This window comes from Notolepis coatsorum (genome assembly GCF_963971535.1).
Source record: "Notolepis coatsorum genome assembly, chromosome: 10".
Taxonomy (NCBI): domain Eukaryota; kingdom Metazoa; phylum Chordata; class Actinopteri; order Aulopiformes; family Paralepididae; genus Notolepis; species Notolepis coatsorum.
The window spans coordinates 14,380,071-14,402,570 of NC_140174.1; the positions used below are offsets into that span (position 1 = coordinate 14,380,071).

The 22,500-nt window shown below is 45.1% G+C and overlaps 1 protein-coding gene across 1 annotated transcript in view; it reads left to right on the top strand.

Annotated features, from left to right (window-relative positions):
* Positions 1–22,500, top strand: part of ift140 (intraflagellar transport 140 homolog (Chlamydomonas)) — an 84,979-nt gene that overhangs the window by 12,478 nt on the left and 50,001 nt on the right. Inside the window, 9 exon segments of the mRNA XM_084323550.1 lie at positions 3,220–3,353; positions 5,378–5,581; positions 6,019–6,091; positions 6,272–6,363; positions 7,730–7,857; positions 10,411–10,528; positions 11,184–11,299; positions 11,845–11,980; positions 14,107–14,238. Coding sequence (XP_084179676.1) covers positions 3,220–3,353; positions 5,378–5,581; positions 6,019–6,091; positions 6,272–6,363; positions 7,730–7,857; positions 10,411–10,528; positions 11,184–11,299; positions 11,845–11,980; positions 14,107–14,238 — 1,133 coding nt within the window.

Sequence of the window (22,500 nt, forward strand, 5' to 3'; positions counted from 1 at the left end):
TCCCTCCTGGTTCTAGTTCAGATCCACTGGTTCTCAGAGCCTCTCCCTCCTGGTTCTAGTTCAGATCCACTGGTTCTTAGAGCCGCTCCCTCCTGGTTCTAGTTCAGATCCACTGGTTCTTAGAGCCGCTCCCTCCTGGTTCTAGTTCAGATCCACTGGTTCTTAGAGCCTCTCCCTCCTGGTTCTAGTTCAGATCCACCGGTTCTTAGAGCCTCTCCCTCCTGGTTCTAGTTCAGATCCACTGGTTCTTAGAGCCGCTCCCTCCTGGTTCTAGTTCAGATCCACTGGTTCTCAGAGCCTCTCCCTCCTGGTTCTAGTTCAGATCCACTGGTTCTTAGAGCCTCTCCCTCCTGGTTCTAGTTCAGATCCACTGGTTCTTAGAGCCGCTCCCTCCTGCTTGTCCATTCGTCACCTACAGTAGGCTACGTTCACACTGCAGGCAAAAGTGGCCTGATTTCATTACTCATATGTGACTCATCATAACGGTGTGAACAACAGCACAAATCACATCAAATCTGATCTTTTCAATTCTGATTTCTTTGGGCCACTTTCGTAACAGCAGATGCAGGTCTGGCCTTTTTTGCAACGTGACCTCAGCCTCAACACAGTCATGCGACTTTTCATGCAACCTTTACGTCACTCTCTGGATTGACATTTGTCACATTCATCTTCTTTATTGTTAAACCGCGCATGCGGGTCAGTTCAGGAGCAGTGACCAGTTCACACTGGAATCTGATATTGACCACATTTAACAATGTGAACGGCCAAACCAAAAGTAAATCTGATCTCGAGTAATAACTCAGAACTGAGCACTAAGGCCTGCAGCGTGAACGTAACCCTAATTGGTCATTAAGGTCTTAGAATCGGTCGCTGTTTCTTTCTCTCTTTTTTTTTTTACCGGTTCTGACACCGGTACTGATATCTGAGAACCTCCCAGATACTAAAGAAACACGTCTAACGTGCCAGAAATCAAAGCAAAGTGTCTTGATTTGCTGCATTTCTGACACGTTAACTCTCTCTAATGGAGGAATATGTATTATATCTAAAAGAAAATATTTGTCCAATGACTCCAAAAAGACGGCCCAAGTCTATATGGTTCATTAAAAGTAACAGATCGGACTCGTACTCGGTATCGGGCCAATACCCAAAGCCAGTATCGGTATCGGGACTGGAAAAGTGGGATCTGTGCGTCACTAGCTTGTTGATGCTGAATGATTTATTGAGTGGAGAGCAGATCTCTGGCGTGAGGAATATACTTCTGCTAAGTATTATATTATTGAAACGTCGGGGCAGAAAGTCAGACAGGAAAAAACAGCAGGAAGCGTCTGCGGGTCTAAATACAAGTCGCCTGAGCTCCAGTTGCATAACAGCTCTGAAACCCCTCTGGACCAGTCTGCCACCCTCCCCCTGCCCGAGGTAAGACTGCTGTTCTGAAACCAAGTCATCTGAGGTCCCCTCTGGACCAGTCTGCCACCCTCCCCCTGCCCGAGGTAAGACTGCTGTTCTGAAACCAAGTCATCTGAGGTCCCCTCTGGACCAGTCTGCCACCCTCCCCCTGCTTGAGTTAAGACTGCTGTTCCCATGGCAACAGCTAAGCAGCCAATTCTAGTATTTATCAAACCTGTTTTTCTTGTGTCAGAACACCGGAGGGCGGCAGGGTTGTGTGTTGGGCCCGTTTCTGTTCACACTTCTGTCCGTCCCCCGCAGTCGCCTCTGCCGTCGGTGTGTGAATGTGTGGGTGAATGGGTGAATGTGAGGAACAACATTATAAAACGCTTTGGATAAAAGCACTGTATAAATGCACCATTTACCCTATTTTACAGCAACGACACGCTTACAAAACAAGATCATAACAAGATCAGCTAAGAGAAGGAAGAAGCTTCAGCTTCAGAGACAGTCGGAGGGCGTTCCAGGTGTTGGAAGCATCAAAGTCGTTTTTCCTAGTTCATTTCAAACCTTTATTTAAAATCGAAAGGAAACTGAGGTTTCCCCTCATTTACAGTCATGTCGAGTCACAGTGTACACACAGAGTTAATCAAACAAAAAGGCATGTAAAATCACACGGCATATACAATCATAACAATAAGACAAGTAAGGATAACAATCAATTAAAAACATGTACAACTTGATTGACAAAGGTTGGAGATCAAGGTTTTAAACTCTGCAACAGAGGGGAGAATCTCAAGCTTTAAGCACTGTTGGAGTTCATTCCATGAGCTAGAGGGGCATCATAGCAAAATGCAGATTTACCCTGTTCAGAGCAAACTGGACCTTAAGGACCAGCCAGTCACTAGAACGGCTTCCAAAATTCCATTCCAATAATGATGTAGTATAAGGAGGTAGCTTACCAATAATGATGTAGAAGGAGGTAGCTTACCAATAAGGGCCTTAAAAATGAACAAATACCAGTGTTTGTTGCGCCTCTCCGTCAGAGAGGACCAACCAACCTTCTCATAAAGGACACAGTGATCAGTGTCGTATCTATCATTAGTGATGAATCTGAGGGCAGAGTGACAGACAGAGTCCAAGGATTTAAGGATTTAAGGGTTGAGGCAGCATGCCTATAAATTACATCACCATAGTCCATGACTGATAAGACGGTTCAGAGCAAACTCCAGGAACCCTAAGAAGTATTTTCATAAAGATCCTTGTTCCTTATGCATGAATGTGTTAGTTAGAAGGTAAACACACTTCTCGTGGTAATGACCGGAGTGGTGGACGTCCCATGATGATGACCGGGAGGATGCAACCCTCTTATGCCTCAAATAGATCCGCCATCAGCTCTATTTTTCAATCTTTCAAAATGTTCAGTTGCTATTGCATGCACTTATCTGTGTTTCATTACACATACTGTATGTGTGCATGCTTACCAACTGTCTCGCCTGTTTTATTGCAACACTACGATCTAAGAAGGGAGATCCCCCCCCTTGAACGGCCCTTCTAAGGTTTCTCTCCTCCACATTGCCTGTGGTGCATTTTTTCCTATTGCTAGGTTTTAGTGAGTTTTTCCTTACCTTCGCGTGGGGTGTCTGGGAGTGTTGCATTTATTTATTTTACATTTTTTGAATGGTGTTTTTGTTTTGTTCTTGATTTATTGTGATGTTTCTTCTTGACTTGTTTAAAGAAGACGTGTCCGGCCCATGGGGACATTAACGTGTGTTGTCGCCCCTTACAGATACATTTGATTTTGATTTGATTCTCTCCTCCTTGTGTCTCCAGAGATCCTGGCGGCAGGCACTAGTCAGGGTCGTATCGCCATGTGGAGGATGATCCAGCCGGGAAGCAGCGACTCCAAGGTCCAGTGGAAGCTACAGACCCCCACCGAGATCGAAGGCAACGTCACCCAGATCCAGGTTCAGTCTGGAGCTCCGGGAGCTTCTTCTATTAGCCTTTACCCAGATCCAGGTTCAGTCTGGAGCTCCGGGAGCTTCTTCTATTAGCCTTTAAACGATAGGAATGAGCTACGTTACCAGGGATAAAGGCCTGTCACGTCTGCTTCCCTGTTCCTCACCCAATCTAATCGATTACATATGAATGACTATTAATCACATTAGAGCTACAACTAACTATTTTTATGGTCGATTTAATCGGATAAAAAATACAATGCTCTTTCAAAGAACTTGTAAATTGAACAAAACAGAGGATATGGAGAGGGCTTCAGCGTTCTTATTTTGTTTCAGGTAGGTGCTCTTTGGATTAAATCCGGGGTAGGATTCGCTTATAAAAGAAAGGTTGCTCTGTATATGCTCTGTAAATACTATGTACAGATACCGAGATGGCACACCATGTTACCTGTTTATTGCACTGTTGTTTTTATTGGATTCTATTATATGTTGTACCACTGTATTTTATTGGATTCTATTATATGTTGTACCACTGTATTGCACATCGTCGCGGGCAAGACCAGCCGCATTTCATTGTATACCTGTATGCAGTGACAATTAAAACTCTTGACTTGACTTGACTTGACTTGAGATCTAAGGCAGCTCTACAATTTTTTAAAAAGCCTTTATTTATTGGCTTACATTATTTAGAAAAATATTTAAAAAAAACCGACATGTTTCGGCCTACATGGCCTTCTTCAGGGTGTTGTAAACATGTCGGTTTTTAAAAAAGATTTTTCTAAATAATGTAAGCCAATAAATAAAGGCTTTTTAAAAAATTGTAGAGCTGCCTTAGATCTCAATCTTTCTTTTATAAACTTGTAAATTGAATTGAATACATGTATTCTATAATAATATAGTTTTGTTTTTTTAACAAAAAGTCTTCAGTTTGAAAGTTGCTGAACAGTTTGAATAATAATAAAGACAAAACACACAAAAGTGTTAACAGGCTTCACATCAAATGGCTTCAACAACAGACCATGGAGCTGCCTAATAGACTAGTTGCCAACTATCTTTATAACCCATTAGATGTTGCAGCCCTTCATTGCAGCCCTAAATCACATAATGTGAACTTGAATATGATTGTTTCTACAGATTCAAGATATTTTTGTATCATGTTAAACATACAGTTTAATGAAATCACACACATGATCTGACTTTGCTAGTCCCCCCTCACACAGAATCACAACATATAGACTTAAACTAGAATTTAAAATATTAAGAAAAGGTTTAATGCTAAAATAAAGAATCTTAAAAAAGATAAATAAAGTATAAAAATAAGGCACGAGTGACAGTATTGCACATTCAGTTCACAGTGTAGTGGTAGAAAGGGGGAGTACTGTACTTAAGTACAATTTCAAGTTACTTCTACTTTACTTTAGTATTTTAATTTGAGGGAACTTGATACTTTTTACTCAACTACATTTATCTGAACCCATCAGTTACTAGTTACTTTTTTTGCATAGAAAACATGGCAAAAATTTATGAAGATGATATACTTTCACATTTGAAGCCTGTCGAAGAGGACGTAATCAGAGCAGCATAACTGGACCACATACCACTTTAACATAACCTTTAATCAGAGCAGCATAACTGGACCACATACCACTTTAACATAACCTTTAATCAGAGCAGCACAACTGGACCACATACCACTTTAACATAACCTTTAATCAGAGCACCATAATTGGACCACATACCACTTTACCATAACCTTTAATCAGAGCAGCATAACTGGACCACATACCACTTTAACACAACCTGAAGAGGTCAATGGATCGAGGCTTGAAGGCTCCCGAGCACTGGAATACACAAACATCATGGAGAATGCATACCTTTACTTTAGATACTTAAGTACATTCAATAGCAAATACTTCTCCGCTTTTACTTAGGTAGAATTTGAATGGAGGACTTGTACCAGTCCAGAGTACTCATTTATCTGGGTATTTCTACTTTTACTTGAGTAAAAAGGAACCGTGTTGTTCTCCCTGCAGTGGGGCTCCAGCCTGAACCTGCTGGCGGCCAACAGCGTCGCCACGGTGACGATCCTGTGTGAGCACGTGATGACGGCCCACTTCAGCCACCAGGTGGCAGCGGTGCAGCTCACGCCGTCTCAGCTCAGCCTCAGCCTGTTCAGCACGGGCACTCAGCTCGCCCTGCGCACCGACATGCACGTCATCGGAGTCTGCGTTGCCAAGGTAACCGGGGGATGGAAAACATTTTAAAAGAAAACCCGAAGGAAGACATAAAGCTGCACTAAGATAAGATGAGATGAGATGAGATGAGATATTCCTTTAGTGATTCCCTTGGTTGTAATTCAGGTGTCATAGCAGCGTGGAGGAGGGGGGGTACAGGTATGGGCAGGGTAATAGTAGAAAGACAAATATAGGCAATAAAATGTACTCTGAATATAGGTGAGTATCTGTACCCTAACTGGCACAATATACGTTGTAGTCCGTGCAGGTTCTGTTATTTGTTATTTACCTGAATGGCATCTTCTAAGCTTGCCGTTGGTTTTACCTTGCGTGAAAACATATTTCCGAGAGTAGAAACAAGATCAGAAGTTGGTTAAATCAGTGACCATGATGTGTTGTTGTTGTTGTTGTTGTTGTTGTTGTTGTTGTTGTTGTGACAGGACACGGTGGCGGTGTGGAGCGGCAAGCAGGTGACTGTGTACGAGCTCACAGGCTCAACTCTGCGTAACGCAGGTAACACACTGGTCTCAGATCAGCCACTATAGTACCAACGCATGACACCGATGTGACACTTCATAACACTGCATTAAGCCCCCGATCATCCTCTCCTCTCTTCTCCTCTCCATCACTCCCCGTCCTCCTCCCCCTCCCTTTCTCCGTGCACCCCCCCCTCCCCTCCCGCTGGTCTCCCAGGTTCTTTCCAGTGTGAGACCCAGGTGTTGTCTATGCATGGTGAGAGCATCTACACGGTGGAGCCTAACAAGGTCCAGGTCCGCACGCCTCAGGTCTGTACCCTCCCTCCCCCCTCCTCCCTCCCAGCCTTTAAACCCATTGACACCTAAATCCGCCTAGTAAAAAGGCCCTATAAAACTGCATTAAAACCCCCAGAATATAAGCTGTTTTTTTTTAAATGTCAAATAATTGTCAACACCTACTAAAAAAATCATTTTCTCAGGCTCTGAAGTAGATATAAACATGGATTAAAAAACATTTGATGGCTTACAAGTGTGGCTTTTATTTACAGTTGATTGCTTTAAAATAGTATTAAACTAGAATAAAGTAAAAAATCAATGAATAACAAAATATCTATAAAATGTAAATAAACGTATAATAAATGTTGAATAAAAACTATTCAGAACACTTTTATCACCAGGTAACATGTGAGAAACAATAAGAAGTGACAGAGATCAGGGGGCTCTCTCCAAAAAAATCTATGACCATATATGGACCCCCCTCTCACTTACCCACATGGGGTTTCAGCCAATGAAGGCGCATATCATTGATTACTGGCCTTAAAAATGAGTCACCGCTGAAAGACCCACCAATGTGTTTCCCGCTGTGAACCACCTACGCACGAATGCGTATCCCGTTGTTAAAGGTATATACACACAAATGTGTTTCCCGATGTCAATGGGTTCCTGGAGCCTGACTGACTGGTCCATACTGTAACGAATATACTAGAGCCAGAACCCAAGCGCAGACACAAACGAGATGAGACGATGAATGGAGTAAAACCCAACAGCGGGTCTATTTATTTAGGGGAAATAGGGGAATACTAGGACTAGGGGTAAACGGAACAAAAACACAAAATGGAATAAACTGTTTATTCCATTTTGTGTTTCTGTTCTGTATCAAAATATCAGTATTAAACCACAGGGAAAAATCGAAGTCCAATTGCCTGGGAACAGAAAATATACAAAACTCCCAAGAGTTGTGACCAGTCTTTTATGGCATGGGTTGATTTGATGTGGAACAGCTGATCGCCTAACTGTCGCGCATGGAGGTGCGTGACAGATAGGGCTGGGCGATTAATCCTTTTTAAATTCCCGCGATCACGAGATAAATCGAGATAAACCGATTATTGTGCCGCATGCCGCGTTGCTCTCATTTTGACTTGGGTTGTAAATGCAGCGCACCCTTCCTTCACAGCGGTGCGCTCCGTTTATCAGCAATGTCATATATATATAGACACAATACAAAAAAATATATATATATATAATAATACATCAAATAATAATAATACATAACTAATGTAATAATAATAAAAATGTGATAATAATACAATGCAATTAAAATAAATAAATGATAAATAAATAAATAATACAAATAATAATAATTACTAAATAAATAACGACGTCTCCTCCTCCCCAGGGAACAGTGAAGCAGCTGCTCACCTTCTCCGAGGCCGAGGGCTCCCCTGTGCTGCTCAGCGTGTGTCAGTCCTACCTGGTGGTCGGCACCGATACGGCACACATCAAAGTCTTCGACCTCACCAGAAGGTACGGTGTCGCCTCTTCCTGTCGGCGGACATGAGGCTGACCGACCACCACCAGACCCTGCTGACCTCACACACCACCACCAGACCCTGCTGACCTCACACACCACCACCACACCAGACCCTGCTGACCTCACACACCACCACCACCACCACACCAGACCCTGCTGACCTCACACACCACCACCACCACCACACCAGACCCTGCTGACCTCACACACCACCACCACACCAGACCCTGCTGACCTCACACACCATCACCACACCAGACCCTGCTGACCTCACACACCACCACCACCACCACACCAGACCCTGCTGACCTCACACACCACCACCACACCACACCACACCAGACCCTACTTCACACACCATCACCACACCAGACCCTGCTGACCTCACACACCACCACCACCACCACACCAGACCCTGCTGACCTCACACACCACCACCACCACCACACCAGACCCTGCTGACCTCACACACCACCACCACCACCACACCAGACCCTGCTGACCTCACACACCACCACCACCACCACACCAGACCCTGCTGACCTCACACACCACACCAGACCCTGCTTCACACACCACCACCACCACACCAGACCCTGCTTCACACACCACCACCACCACACCAGACCCTGCTTCACACACCACCACCACCACCCCAGACCCTGCTTCACACACCACCACCACCACACCAGACCCTGCTGACCTCACACACCACACCAGACCCTGCTTCACACACCACCACCACCACACCAGACCCTGCTTCACACACCACCACCACCACCACACCAGACCCTGCTTCACACACCACCACCACCACCACCAGACCCTGCTTCACACACCACCACCACCACCACACCAGACCCTGCTTCACACACCACCACCACCACACCAGACCCTGCTGACCTCACACACCACACCAGACCCTGCTTCACACACCACCACCACCACACCAGACCCTGCTTCACACACCACCACCACCACACCAGACCCTGCTTCACACACCACCACCACCACCACACCAGACCCTGCTTCACACACCACCACCACCACCACCACCAGACCCTGCTTCACACACCACCACCACCACACCAGACCCTGCTTCACACACCACCACCACCACCTCCTCCACCACCTCCTCCACCACCACCACCAGACCCTGCTTCACACACCACCACCACCACCACCACCAGACCCTGCTTCACACACCACCACCACCACACCAGACCCTGCTTCACACACCACCACCACCACCTCCTCCACCACCTCCTCCACCACCACCACCAGACCCTGCTTCACACACCGCTCACCGGGACAACCATAGTCTCTTGAGCAGCGGCTCCACTCCAGCGGGGTTTGCTCAAAGGCACCTCGGCGGTAGTTGTTGGGTGTTACTCATTCATTTAAAAGGGGCCCGACGACATTATGGGAAATACGCTTAACGTGTTCTCCAGAGTCAGACAAGATGATGGATAATGGTTTCCTCTCTGCGTTCAGTAGAAAGCTATCCGGCTGCAACCTAGCCTAGCTTAGCACAAATTAATGGAAGCGGATACGGACCACGAGCTTAGCGTCCATTAATTTGTGCTAAGCTCGGCTAGCTAGCAGAATATGAATCCATATTAATTTGCACAACATTTATTTGTGCATCCGACAATGGCTCAGTAGGTAGAGCAGTCGTCTGGTAATCGGAAGGTTCCCGGTTCGATCAGCGTGTCGAAGTGTCCTTGAGCAAGACACTTAACCCCTAAGCACTATATAAATGCACCATTTACATCTGTGCATTTGTGCTATTTTCTGATTTCCTGTGTTTATATTAGTGCTGTCAATAGATACATTTCTTTTTTATTTAACTAATTAATCTCACAATTTTCTGTAATTCATCTAGATTAAAAATCGCATTTTTCTACTTAAGACCGAAGCTTGTAACAGATATTTACTTGAGTAAAATCATGGAATTAATGTAAAATCAACACAAAGAAAGTATATTTAGATTCAAAGACTATTTTAATAGCTTTCTTTGAATACAGTTTCTCTCCTGTGAAATACAAATGTTCAACAAAACCATCAACATTGACTCAGCTTTTTAAATACTGCTTTCTTATATCCGCGGCGCTAACAGAAATAAAAGCAACCCAGGCCTATGTTAAAGTGCAGATTGGCTTAGAGGACGATAATGTCTTGTATGAACTACCAGTAATATAAATCATATTAACAACAAAAATGTGTTCCATCTTCATGTCGGATGATTTTCAAAAAGGTGCATGAGTCGATGCAAAAAAAGAACAAGCTAAGATACTGCTGAAAGTTCAGAATGTTGAAAATCTTTCACTCCATAGATTAATCTAGATTAAAAAAAATTAACTCTTTAAATAATTTAAATTAATCTCCAGAGTTAAAGCATTACTTTTGACAGCCCTAGTTTATATACATATATTTTCTTTAGATTGTAATTGTAACTGTTTATACTAGGGATCACCATGTGTTATTTTTTTGTTTTTGACTTTGAAAACGTGACGATGGCATCTGTTCCCGTCTGACTCTCGCAGGGAGGCCAAAGCTCACTGCAACGCCAAGAGCCTGGCGGACCACATCCCCGCCCTGGGGACCCTGAAGTCCGTCAAGTGCAACGCCAGCGGCAGCCAAGTCAGCATCCTCATCTCCCAGGTGCGTGCAGAGGAGGAGGGTCTTCTGAACAGACTCCATCTGAATAGGGACTCCTTTTATTGTTTTATTTGTCACATATAAGGAACATGTGTACATTACAGTGAAATGCTTGGTTCTGTATGAGCCCCCTGAGAATGTGCTTCATACAGTAAAAAGTATGGATGCTCGATATTGGCTTTTTTACCGATACCAATATTCCGATATTGTCCAACTCTTAATTTCCGATACCGATATCAACCGATACCGATATATGCAGGGTTTCCCCCCCAAAAAACTGAATAATTTCAGGTAACTAATAATTTCACTGGATATATATATAACAAATATTGTTATTGTTTTTTTTTTTTTTTAAACCGATACCGATATTTTCCGATATCACATTTTACTGCCGATATCGGCCGATAATATCGGTCGGCCGATAATATCGGACATCCCTAGTAAAAAGTATAAAGACCAAACACTATACAAAATATACAATAGTACAAAATTAAGTACAAAATGCAAACTTCTTTTATTAAAAATGTTTTATGCAAAAATGAGGTAGGGATGTAGTGCAAATCTTTTTGTAATAAATAGATCAAATATGGTGTTGTGTTAAAAGTGTTTACCATCTACGGATGTTTTTCTCGGTTTTACTTGTTCTTGTTTTTCCCAGACTAATGGGCGTCCAGATTACAAAGTACACTTCTACGACGTGGAGATGGACACCGTGTCTCACTTTGACTTCTTCACCGGCCGACCACCCAGTGGAGTCTCCCAGGACGGTGAAAGGTCTGAGTGACTGTGTGTCTTGTGTTCTGACTGTATGTCTTGTGTTCTGACTGTATGTCTTGTGTTCTGACTGTATGTCTTGTGTTCTGAGTGTATGTCTTGTGTTCTGACTGTATGTCTTGTGTTCTGACTGTATGTCTTGTGTTCTGACTGTATGTCTTGTGTTCTGAGTGTATGTCTTGTGTTCTGACTGTGTGTCTTGTGTTCTGAGTGTATGTCTTGTGTTCTGACTGTATGTCTTGTGTTCTGACTGTGTGTCTTGTGTTCTGACTGTGTGTCTTGTGTTCTGACTATGTCTTGTGTTCTGACTGTGTGTCTTGTGTTCTGAGTGTATGTCTTGTGTTCTGAGTGTATGTCTTGTGTTCTGACTGTGTGTCTTGTGTTCTGACTGTGTGTCTTGTGTTCTGACTATGTCTTGTGTTCTGACTGTGTGTCTTGTGTTCTGAGTGTATGTCTTGTGTTCTGAGTGTATGTCTTGTGTTCTGAGTGTATGTCTTGTGTTCTGACTGTATGTCTTGTGTTCTGACTGTGTGTCTGTATCCTAGGCAACAGGCTCAGGCCACAGAGCTGAGAGGTCGCTGCCCTGTGTCTCATTTCTGGGACGAGAGTGAGCCCCGTCTTTTCGTGTGCGAGACGCTGCCAGTCAACTCTGATTCCTCATCACCTGGTCACATGGATACGGTAAATTTTCAGTGTTTGAGTCTTTTTTAGAAAATCCACTTCCTGGAGTGATTAAATTGACCCTCGACCCTGTGTCATCAGATTTAGAGGGATTACGATGAGATTAAAAGATGAATCAATTAGAAGTTATCCTATTCACCTATTTTATATACCTGTTCGCTGTATACAATTACAAACATACTGTGTTCGAGCCAATCAGCAATACCAACTGAGTCACGTGACTAAGTTGCCCCGGACCTGCGCGAGCTGCTGCGCTAAAAGTATACAATGGGGCTCTATGGAGAACCCATGACACTCTCCTGACTGAAAGTAGTTTCAAACGAAAACGACTGGATATGATTTAGCCAAATCAGCATGGCTGTGAGTGTGAGTCTTTCACCTTTTACATATCTAGCTTTGGCATGGATTGATTGTTTAGATCGCTAGCATGGCTAACAAATGCAAATATATTGTAGTCTGCCCCGTTGTTCTGTCTCCAATCAAGATCCTGGACAAACAAAAGCAACAGTTGTGATTGGAGGATCAAGACATGTTTGTGATGAGAATGAGGCCACAGTCCTGTAGTGTGTTACAGGGTTACATAGTAAAGTGACATTTATTACCTTTTATCAACTTTCAACTACAAACGATGTCCCCAATGGAATTTATTTGTCAAAATAACTCCAATCATTTTTATTGCAACAAAATGGGATCGTCAAGCTAAGAAATATGAATATCGATACTTGGTGTCAGTGTATTGATATAATATCGGCACGAAGAATATCGTGATATATATCTGTATTGTTCCCCCACTCCTAATACCTCCCAGCCCTCTAGACGTAAACAGAGGATATCTGCAGCATTCTGCTGTTTCCACTAACATCACCGACACACCGAGCCTCTGGTGGGGTTTCCCCTCCTCCTGATTGGATGACATGGTTCTGTCAGGAAGCAGGGCAGACTGTCTTTGTACAGAACAACACTTTGCCTTGACATTTACAATTTTAGCCTCTCTTTATTTATTTTTTGGTCACAGTGCAGATTACAAATGGAAATGTTTATCCACCCTCGGTGGGGAACAGGGTGGAAAGGAATCCCAACCTGAGCGTGACGTACAGTAAGAGCAAAATGGCTGCCGTGTGATTATGGTCAATTTGTCCCTTCAGTTTTCTGTAATAATAGCTTGTTAGGGCACACAGACCCTCATCCACACCTTGTTTACACTGTTTATCTTTCCTCATATTTTTATATTCAGAGTTAATTATATTGTTTACACTGTTTATCTTTCTCATATTTTTATATTCAGATAAAATGGTATTGCTTATATTTATGTCTTTCTACTATTACCCTGCCCATACCTGTACCTCCCCTCCCCCATGCTGCTATGACGCCCCACATTTCCCCAAAGGGATCAATAGAGGAACATCTTTATCTCATCTCGTTAACGTTGCTAACTACAATGAACAGGATGAGTTAGCTAAGGAGCAGAATGTGAAGGTGCTCTATCCCTTGTTTTGTCATGTAAATTGTCCCCTGACGATTGATTGATTGATTGATTGATTGATTGAACATTTTATTAACAGATTGCAGAATGGGTACAATACAGTACGGCTCAATACACACAATTGTTAAGGGGATGCAGACCAGAGAAAGACTTTCGTCTTGTTTACATCAGGGTCCCCCATTTTCATTCATAACATTTATGACATACACAACATACATATACAGTACTGTTACATCCAGACATATGACATACAAGATATACAAATATACAGTACTGTTTATTTACGGACAGAGTTTCTAAAAGAGAATATATACATTTGAGGGGGAGGAAACTGTACATTGGTTGGGGGGGGGGGGTTTGCACATTTACGGTGGCCACTTTCGAATTGCAGCCTCCTGTTTTGAAGGAGGGTAGGGATTCACATTCTTTTACGGCTGTGGGTAGGGCGTTCCACATTGATGTGGCATAATTGCGAAACGTGTTTAGTCCCTTGTTTGAGCCGAATCTGGGTTGCACATGATTTGTGGAGCTCTCCCTCTGGTGTTGTGGTCGTGGTATTCACTGACCTTTTGGGAAGTATTTCGACATGTACATACAGTAGGTACCTTACACCCAACGACGTGTTGTCTTCTCTCCCTGGCAGGCGGACGTGTTGGTGGTGACCTTCTTCTGCACTCAGGACCACGGGCTGCTGCTGCAGGACAGCTACCCCCGGCCTGCAGGCGTCCAGGCCCTGCTCGCCCTGGACGTGCCGCACTACTACTTCAGCTGCAAGGTAATAATAATAATAATAATACACTTTTATTTGTATAGTGTAGGAATGCAGGTAATAATAGTGAAAACGGAGTCGTGTTCCGATGCAAAAATACTATTTTAATACGCACTCTACTGTCGCACAACAACACTGCCATTCATCTTTCATTCGTCTCACTTTAACTACGTCATCCCCCGCTAAGGATCACGGGAGATGTAGTAAACACCACCTAAGGCTAGGATGCCGTGAATTATGTCCCAGTAGCCACTACACACGTCCCCCCAGAATTCACAAGAACTGGCCCCAAAAAACGTCCAGGGGCTCTGACGACCCGCCCAAAACGACTCCGGTACCCCTGGGCAGGCACAGGAAACCGAGGCAGTGGTAAAGCAGTAGGCTGGCCCTGAACAGGCCTCGGACGGCAGGTCCGGGGGTCCGCCGTAGCTAGAGTAGGTGTCGGGACTGCCCTGCCAGGGGGCCGACCGCGGCGGGGCGGTTGGGCCAACTCAATGGGGCGGTCCAAATCCAGGTGAGCAGGTTTCAGGCGATCCACCGAGATCCGTTCTTCCCTCCCCCCCATGTCAACGACGAAGGTCTTATCGCCTGCCTTCACAACCCGGTAAGGACCATCGTAGGGGGCCTCGATGGGCGTCGCAGCGGATAAACACGTACCCCGCTGCTTGCAGATCAGGCGGGACACGCACCCTTGGAACGCCGTGGCACGAGGTGGGGATGGGCAAGAAAGCCTTGGCCTTGTCCAGCAGAGCATCCCGCTGTTCCAGTGCTGACCAGGAGGCCGTAACACAGGGAAGAAAATCCCCTGGGACACGAAGGGTTGGCCGTATACCAGCTCAGCTGAAGATGAAAGAAGGTCCTCCTTAGGCGCAGTACGGAGCCCCAGCATCACCCAAGGAAGTCTGTCGACCCAGGTGTTGCCTCGGAGATCGGCCTTGAGAGCAGCTTTCATCGACCGGTGAAAACGTTCACACAGGCCATTGGCCTGTGGATGGTAAGTCGTAGTGCGGTGGAGGGAGACACCCAACTGCTGGGTAATCGAAGTCCATAACTCGGAAGTGAATTGGGCCCCTCGGTCAGAGGACAGATCAGAGGGAACACCGAACCGGGCGACCCAGGTACCGATGAACGCGCGAGCCACGTCAGCTGTAGTAGTCGCAGTGAGTGGGACAGCCTCCGGCCAACGGGTGGTCCTGTCCACCATCATCAGAAGGTGAGTGTACCCCCTGGAGGGAGGAAGGGGTCCCACCAGATCCACGTTGATGTGGTCAAAACGCCTCTCAGGCACATCAAACCGCTCCAACGGGGCTTTAACATGTCGATGGACCTTCGCGCGTTGGCATGCCATGCAGGTCTTGACCCAACCTCCAATGTCAACCTTCATCCTGGGCCAGACGAATTTTGCTGCCATTAGGCGCTGTGATGGTTTCCTGCCCGGGTGCGAGAGGCCATGGATAGCGTCGAAAACTTGTCGTCTCCATGCCCGTGGAACAACTGATAGATATATCACATAGCAGCGTCGTGCCATCATCAACGAAGGGGACGTCCGCCAACTGGAGACCAGTAACCGCCGTCCTGCATGCCTGGATGTCTGGGTCTGAAACCTGATCCGCAGCCATACGGGCGTAATCAATTCCCAGGTGGACAGCACCAATGGCGGCCCGCGAGAGGCAGTCAGCCACGGGGTTGTCCTTCCCCGCCACATGCTGGATGTCAGTGGTGAACTCAGAGATGAAAGCCAGATGGCGCTATTGCCTGGCAGACCACGGTTCAGACACCTTCGCCATAGCAAAAATTTATGGTTTGTGGTCTACAAAAACAGTGAAAGGGCGAAAGGGACCGCTCCACCAGCAGTGATGTGGTGGCCAAGGAAGTCCATGGCAGGCAGACCAAACTGACACTTTGCTGGGTTGATGATTAATCCATGCTCTCTGAGGCGACTGAAGAGGAGTCGGAGGTGTGTTAGGTGTTCCGCCTTGGACGTGCTGGCTACCAGGATATCGTCTAGGTAGACGAACACGAAAGACAGGTTGCGCAGCATGGCGTCCATTAACCTCTGAAAGGTCTGAGCCGCATTTTTGAGGCCAAAAGGCATCCTCAAAAATTCAAAGAGCCCGAATGGGGTTATAACTGCCGCCTTGGGGATGTCCTGAGGGCTAACCGGCACCTGGTGGTATCCTCTCACCAGATCCACCTTTGAAAAAACAGACGCTCCAGCCAGGTGGGCTGAAAAATCTTGTATGTGTGGAACCGGGTAATGGTCAGGTGTAGTGGCGTCATTAAGGCGCCGGTAGTCGCCACACGGACGCCAGCCGCCGTTGGCCTTTGGAACGAGATGGAGCGGCGAGGCCCAAGGACTGTCGGACCGACGAACGATGCCCAGTGCCTCCATGGAGGCAAACTCATTCCTAGCGATGGTGAGCTTGTGTGGGTCGAGACGACGAGCCCTAGCATGTACTGGCGGGCCCTCCGTGGAGATGTAATGCACGACTCCATGCTTAGTGGCCGCGGACGAGAAGGTGGGTGTTGTGATGTCCGAGAACTCCAACAGGAGGCGGGAGAAATCATCAGTGGGCGCGACGGTGCTGGACAGCGTCATTGTGGCCGTGTCACTGCGCTCACATGCTAAGGAGCCAAAAGTCTCAGCATTGACGAGCCGGCGATTCCCCACGTCTACCAAGAGACTGTTGGCGCAGAGAAAGTCAGCGCCTAGGAGGGGAGTAGACACCTTGGCCAACACAAAATCCCAGGTGAAACGCTGGTCAGCAAAACACAATGCCACAGTGTGTTTGCCAAATGTAGGGATCGCACTGCCATTGGCAGCTTCAAGGGCAGGGCCCCGTCTCGCTGAGTGAAAATCCTGAGTGGACGCCGGCAACACGCTCACCTGGGCACCCGTGTCACATAAAAAACGGCGGCCGGAGAGTGAGTCGGTGACGTACAGCAAGCCTACAGGATGGCCAACACTCACGGCTGCTAATGAGTGGCAGCCAGTGCGTTTCCCGACCCCCCGTAGTTACAAGGTGGCAAACACTTTTTAGCTTTGTTCCCAAACTTTGCGTGGTAAAAACACAACCCCGACGGCCTCACCCGGCGGGGCATAGCCGCGGCAGAGATAGAGAGTGGCTGGAACCCCTGCTCATCAACGGTGTAGGCTGATGCTGCCACACACCTCTTCCCAGCTGAGAAAAATACATCTGCTTCCCTAGCTAGCTGGCGAAAGTCAGTTTTGATGGAATTAGCCATAGGTAAACGCACATAGTCTGGTAGCTGTTGCAAGAAAAGCTCCTTAAATAGAAAACATGGCCCATGGTCCCCCAGCAGAGCTAACATGTGATCCATCAATTCAGAGGGCTTTGAGTCACCCAATCCAGGTAGAGAGAGAAGCTGGCGAGCACGGTCAGATTCAGACAGACCGAAAGCCTCCTTCAGGTGTGTTTTTATAGCCACATATTTGTCGTGTGTAGGTGGGTTTTCCAGCAAACTCACCACTCTCGCCGCAGTTGAGTTCGTCAGGGCTGCTACCACATAGTAGTACTTTGTGGCGTCCACGGTAATGTCCCTGAGAGCGAATTGGGCTTCAGCCTGTGCAAACCAAGCGTTGGCGCTCCGCTCCCAAAACTCCGGCAGCTTGAGTGAAACGGCGTTCAAAGTGCTGCGATCCGCGTTCTGTTGTTCATCAGGCATGTTCAATGTAATCTCCGAAATACGTCCAAGAGAAACGTTAGGGTCACCAATGTAGGAATGCAGGTAATAATAGTGAAAACGGAGTCGTGTTCCGATGCAAAAATACTATTTTAATACGCACTCTACTGTCGCACAACAACACTGCCATTCATCTTTCATTCGTCTCACTTTAACTACGTCATCCCCCGCTAAGGATCACGGGAGATGTAGTAAACACCACCTAAGGCTAGGATGCCGTGAATTATGTCCCAGTAGCCACTACAATAGCACCTTTCATACAGAGACTGCAGCTCAAAGTGCTTCACCACAGAAAAAAGACATAAAGGCATAAAATGAGCACATAAAGTGCAGACATATAAATATAACATCCCAACAGGCCACATTGTTTATGGTTTGATCCAGTTTTGAATAGACAATAATAAAAAGAGTAAGATAAAATAGTGCAATAGTGCAATAAAATAGTAGAATAGAATAGATACAAATATATATATTTTTTTTACAGTGCAATAAAATAGTTCTGGATTACTGTTCAACAGTTCAAAGTCTTCCCTCCTGTTTGATACCCACTTTGACCCTTCGAACCTCCCACCCAGGTACAGGCGTCTGCACAGCCTCAGGGATTCATTACATCACATTAACATTTATTTTCATTATTCATACAAGTACAGTACAAACGAAAAGAAGTTTGGCATCCACCCAGAGTGCAAATGTAACAGTAAAGTGCGATAATAATATACAATGTACATGTGATTCAACTGGTGAAAGATATCGATCATAATCAGCCAGTATCACCTCGTCACCTGTGTTCGTGAAGTTTCTGCGTTGTGTTTATATCTTACGCCGAAGTCGACCTTCTCATACTGGCTGTACAACTGTTTCATCCCCGTTAATGCAATCCGTAATCAGAAGAATTCGACACTGGCAAACGTGGTACCTTTCTTGGAAAAATGTTGTTTATTCCATAAACAAAGCCTCTGTACCAGATGGAAAACAGTTCTTTCTGTAATGTCCTTGAACAGTCTTTGAAGAAAACCTAAATTCATTATTCTCCACCGTCTCTTATGCTATTAGTCCAATGGTTCTGGGCCTCATCGTCGGTCAAAACCTCCCCTGTTAGCCGAAGCTAGGGTTGATGTGGGATATTCCCTTCCTCTCTCTCGTGACTGTTAATATGGCAACAGCACTTTTTACCCAAATCACTATAGCAACAGCGATGTTGATATTACCGCACCTCTTACCCCAAAAAAAATGCTGTGGCTTGGTAATGCACTTTCTCCAGATCGAGTAACCTTGACGCTGTGGCTATCAGCTGTTGATGTTAACAGCACAGCCCAAATCCTCATCTGCTGCTATCGGTCTGCTGCTAACACACACTCTCTCTCTGTTGTCCTCCTCCTCTGAGATGGCTATGAGTAGATGCTGTCATCCACCGATATTTTACATTATATACACATTGAAAAACAAGGCTACTTCCTTCACTGGGTACAAAATATATAAATCAGTACTACTGAGTAATAGTGCTAATCAGATGTATTTACAGAGTTGTAGTATTAATATGTACAGTGATACAGGTATAAAGACACTATGGTAGTAAGTCATACTGGCCAGCAGCGTAACTAGTAAGAGTAGGTAAAGGATATGTACAGATATAGTAACTATCGACAGATATGTAAAAAGGATTATATGCAGGTATACATGACAGATGTGGATATATATATATATATATATATATACACGGTAAGAATTTCTAAATGTGCTATATGAATAAATCTGACCTTGACCTTGACTTACGCAAAAGGGGTGTAAGTGACATTTTCAGAATTTTACAGGAGAGCAAAGACAAACGCTGAACTCAATTGAAGGTTTCCACTTACGCCTTTATGTTTTCGGCCTTTATTTTAAAAAGTTAAATTATAGTGAACTTATCAAGAGCTTTAAAATTATATATAAAACAAAATTTCTCCCAAGGTGTCACTTAATATCTACAGTGATAGACACTATGGTAGTAAGTAGCAGCAGCGTAACTAGTAAGAGTAGTCAAGGGATATGTACAGATATAGTTAGAGAGTTATATGGGTAGACATAGTATGAGGTAGGTAGTTATGATTACAGTGTAGGGCGGTTGTAGACAGTGAAAGCAGTAGGTGGCTTTGGAGGCACGTTGGAAGGGCGTTGTTGTCAAATTCAGTTTTGAACGGATTTGAAAATATTTCCCAGTTCTGCCCAAAATCAACGAAACGAGTTTGGCTAGTTGATGAGATGTTAGTTTTCATGTGTCGGCAGCAGTTTTATTTCAGTCGGTTCTGACGTGCACAGGGTGTACAGCTCATCCGTCTGGAACGCCTCGTAGATTCACCCTGGAGTCTGTCCCTCTGTCTTCCATCCCCACGTCTCCATTTCTTCTGCGTATAGTCCTGTGTTAAAGGAACACGCCAACATTTTGGGAAATTAGCTTACCGTCTTCTCCAGAGAGAGACAAGAAGATAGATACCAGTTTCCTCTTTGTGCGTTCAGTAGAAAGCTATCTAACTGCACGTTAGCCTAGCTTAGCACAATGCATGGAAGCGGACATGACCGGATAGCCTTCGGGAGAGGTGTTAGTTGGACAATGCCTAGGCTAACCGATCATGTCCGCTTCCATTCATTGTGCTAAGCTAGGCTAACATGCAGCCAGATAGCTTTCTACTGAACGCACAGAGAGGAAACTGGTATCTATCTTCTTGTCTCTCTCTGGAGAAGACGGTAAGCTAATTTCCACCAAATGTTGGCATGTTCCTTTCAACTGTCATGTCTCACTCACGCCGCCATTTTGTGTTTGGACTCCATTAACTCACCACAGCTGTTATTTCGGAGGGATGGAGTCTTTTTCCCTGAAGTAAGTATCTGCGCCCTGCAGGGTCGGGTCTACATAAGGATGTGCAAAGCTCACAAAATTACTATTCGATTTAGTTTTTACGTCATAGCGAACGTGAGATAATCAAACAAGCTACGTAGCTGTAAGTCGCTTTGGATAAAAGCGTCAGCTAAATGACTCAATTGTAAATTGTAAGCGAGCTAGCTAGCTGGCTGCTGTCATCGCTAACGGCTAACGCTAGCGGGCCAGGCTAGTGTGTTTCCGAGGAACAAAAGCATTCATTCTGAACGTTACATGACTGATGCCTGAAATGTTGTGAGCTTAGTGAAACAACATGGCAAACGTACAAAACTTTGCTACCATCTTCTTCATCTTTCTTTTCTGTTCTCCCAGCTGTTAACAAGACTGTTATGCTACCTGGCTAGCTAGCGAGCTGTACCCAGCATGCCGTTCAGCGGTTAGTAGGGTCCCCTCTCAATACACTACACAGTGTAGTTGCCGGTAGAAACAAGGGAACATGTATTTTTCTTTTTCACATGCATAAACTATCGATTTTTTTTTACAATTTCAACGAATATTTGAAAATCGATGCTCATCTCTAGTTCTAAACCAACTGAACTGTTGACTGTCGTGCTGTTTGCTGCCTATATGAGCATTAAACACCAGTTTGATTCATAGTGAGCAGCATCCCCTGTGCTCCTGGTCCAGTGAGTGCTTAGCCACTAGCCGTGTTGCTGCTGTACTGTATGTTACATGTTCTTATTGACCTGGGTGGTTATGTATGTTCTTATTGACCAGGGTGATTATACATGTGCTTTTTGACCAGGGTGGTTATACATGTGCTTTTTGACCAGGGTGGGACGTTATACATGTTGCTTTTTCCTCGCTAGTTGTTTTGTCTCCCATTTAGTTTCTCCGCTTCCTCTCTGTGTTTCCCTCAAAACTACTGTGGTCCCCGCCGAGATTAAAGGCAAACTGCGCCCATTTTTAACGAGTAATTTCAGTCCGATCCAGTGGTCGGATTTTTGAGCGACTAGAAGCAGACATTTTATTATTATTATTATTACCATTTGGTAGAAATGCTAGTGGAAGTCTGAATCATTTCCATGAAGAATCACACTTAGCACCTTATATTACGGCTTCACAAGGTAGTACACACTATAGAATCACATGTAGCACCTTACATAACCGCTTCACAAGGTAGTACACACTATATAGAAGGAATTAAAGGAGATTATCTGAAGCTTCATGGAGCTCTACTTGCTTTTTTCTAACTAACATCAATTATTTCCACTTCCAATATCTCAACGTCTTCTTCTTTTCGTTCAGCCTATAATAACGTCCAGCCAGTGCTTGGTACATTGCTGTCCCTTGCTGTCCCTTGATGTTGTAGAGTGCTACGTCCTCTGCTATGCAGGGTCCACCTAACACAACCAGGTGCGCTGACGGGACTCCCACGTTGTGCAGAATCAGATAGGGATGTCCATGTAATGATGACCTACAATACCTTAGAGCACACGCCATTCATTAACCATGTGACCGGGGCCCAGCGGTAAGAGACTCATGTCTGGAGGTCTATATGTGACCCAGTGGTGAGAGACTCATGTCTGGAGGTCTATCTGTGACCCAGCGGTAAGAGACTCATGTCTGGAGGTCTATATGTGACCCAGTGGTGAGAGACTCATGTCTGGAAGTCAGATTGCGAGATTTAGTTTTTAGTTTTTTCA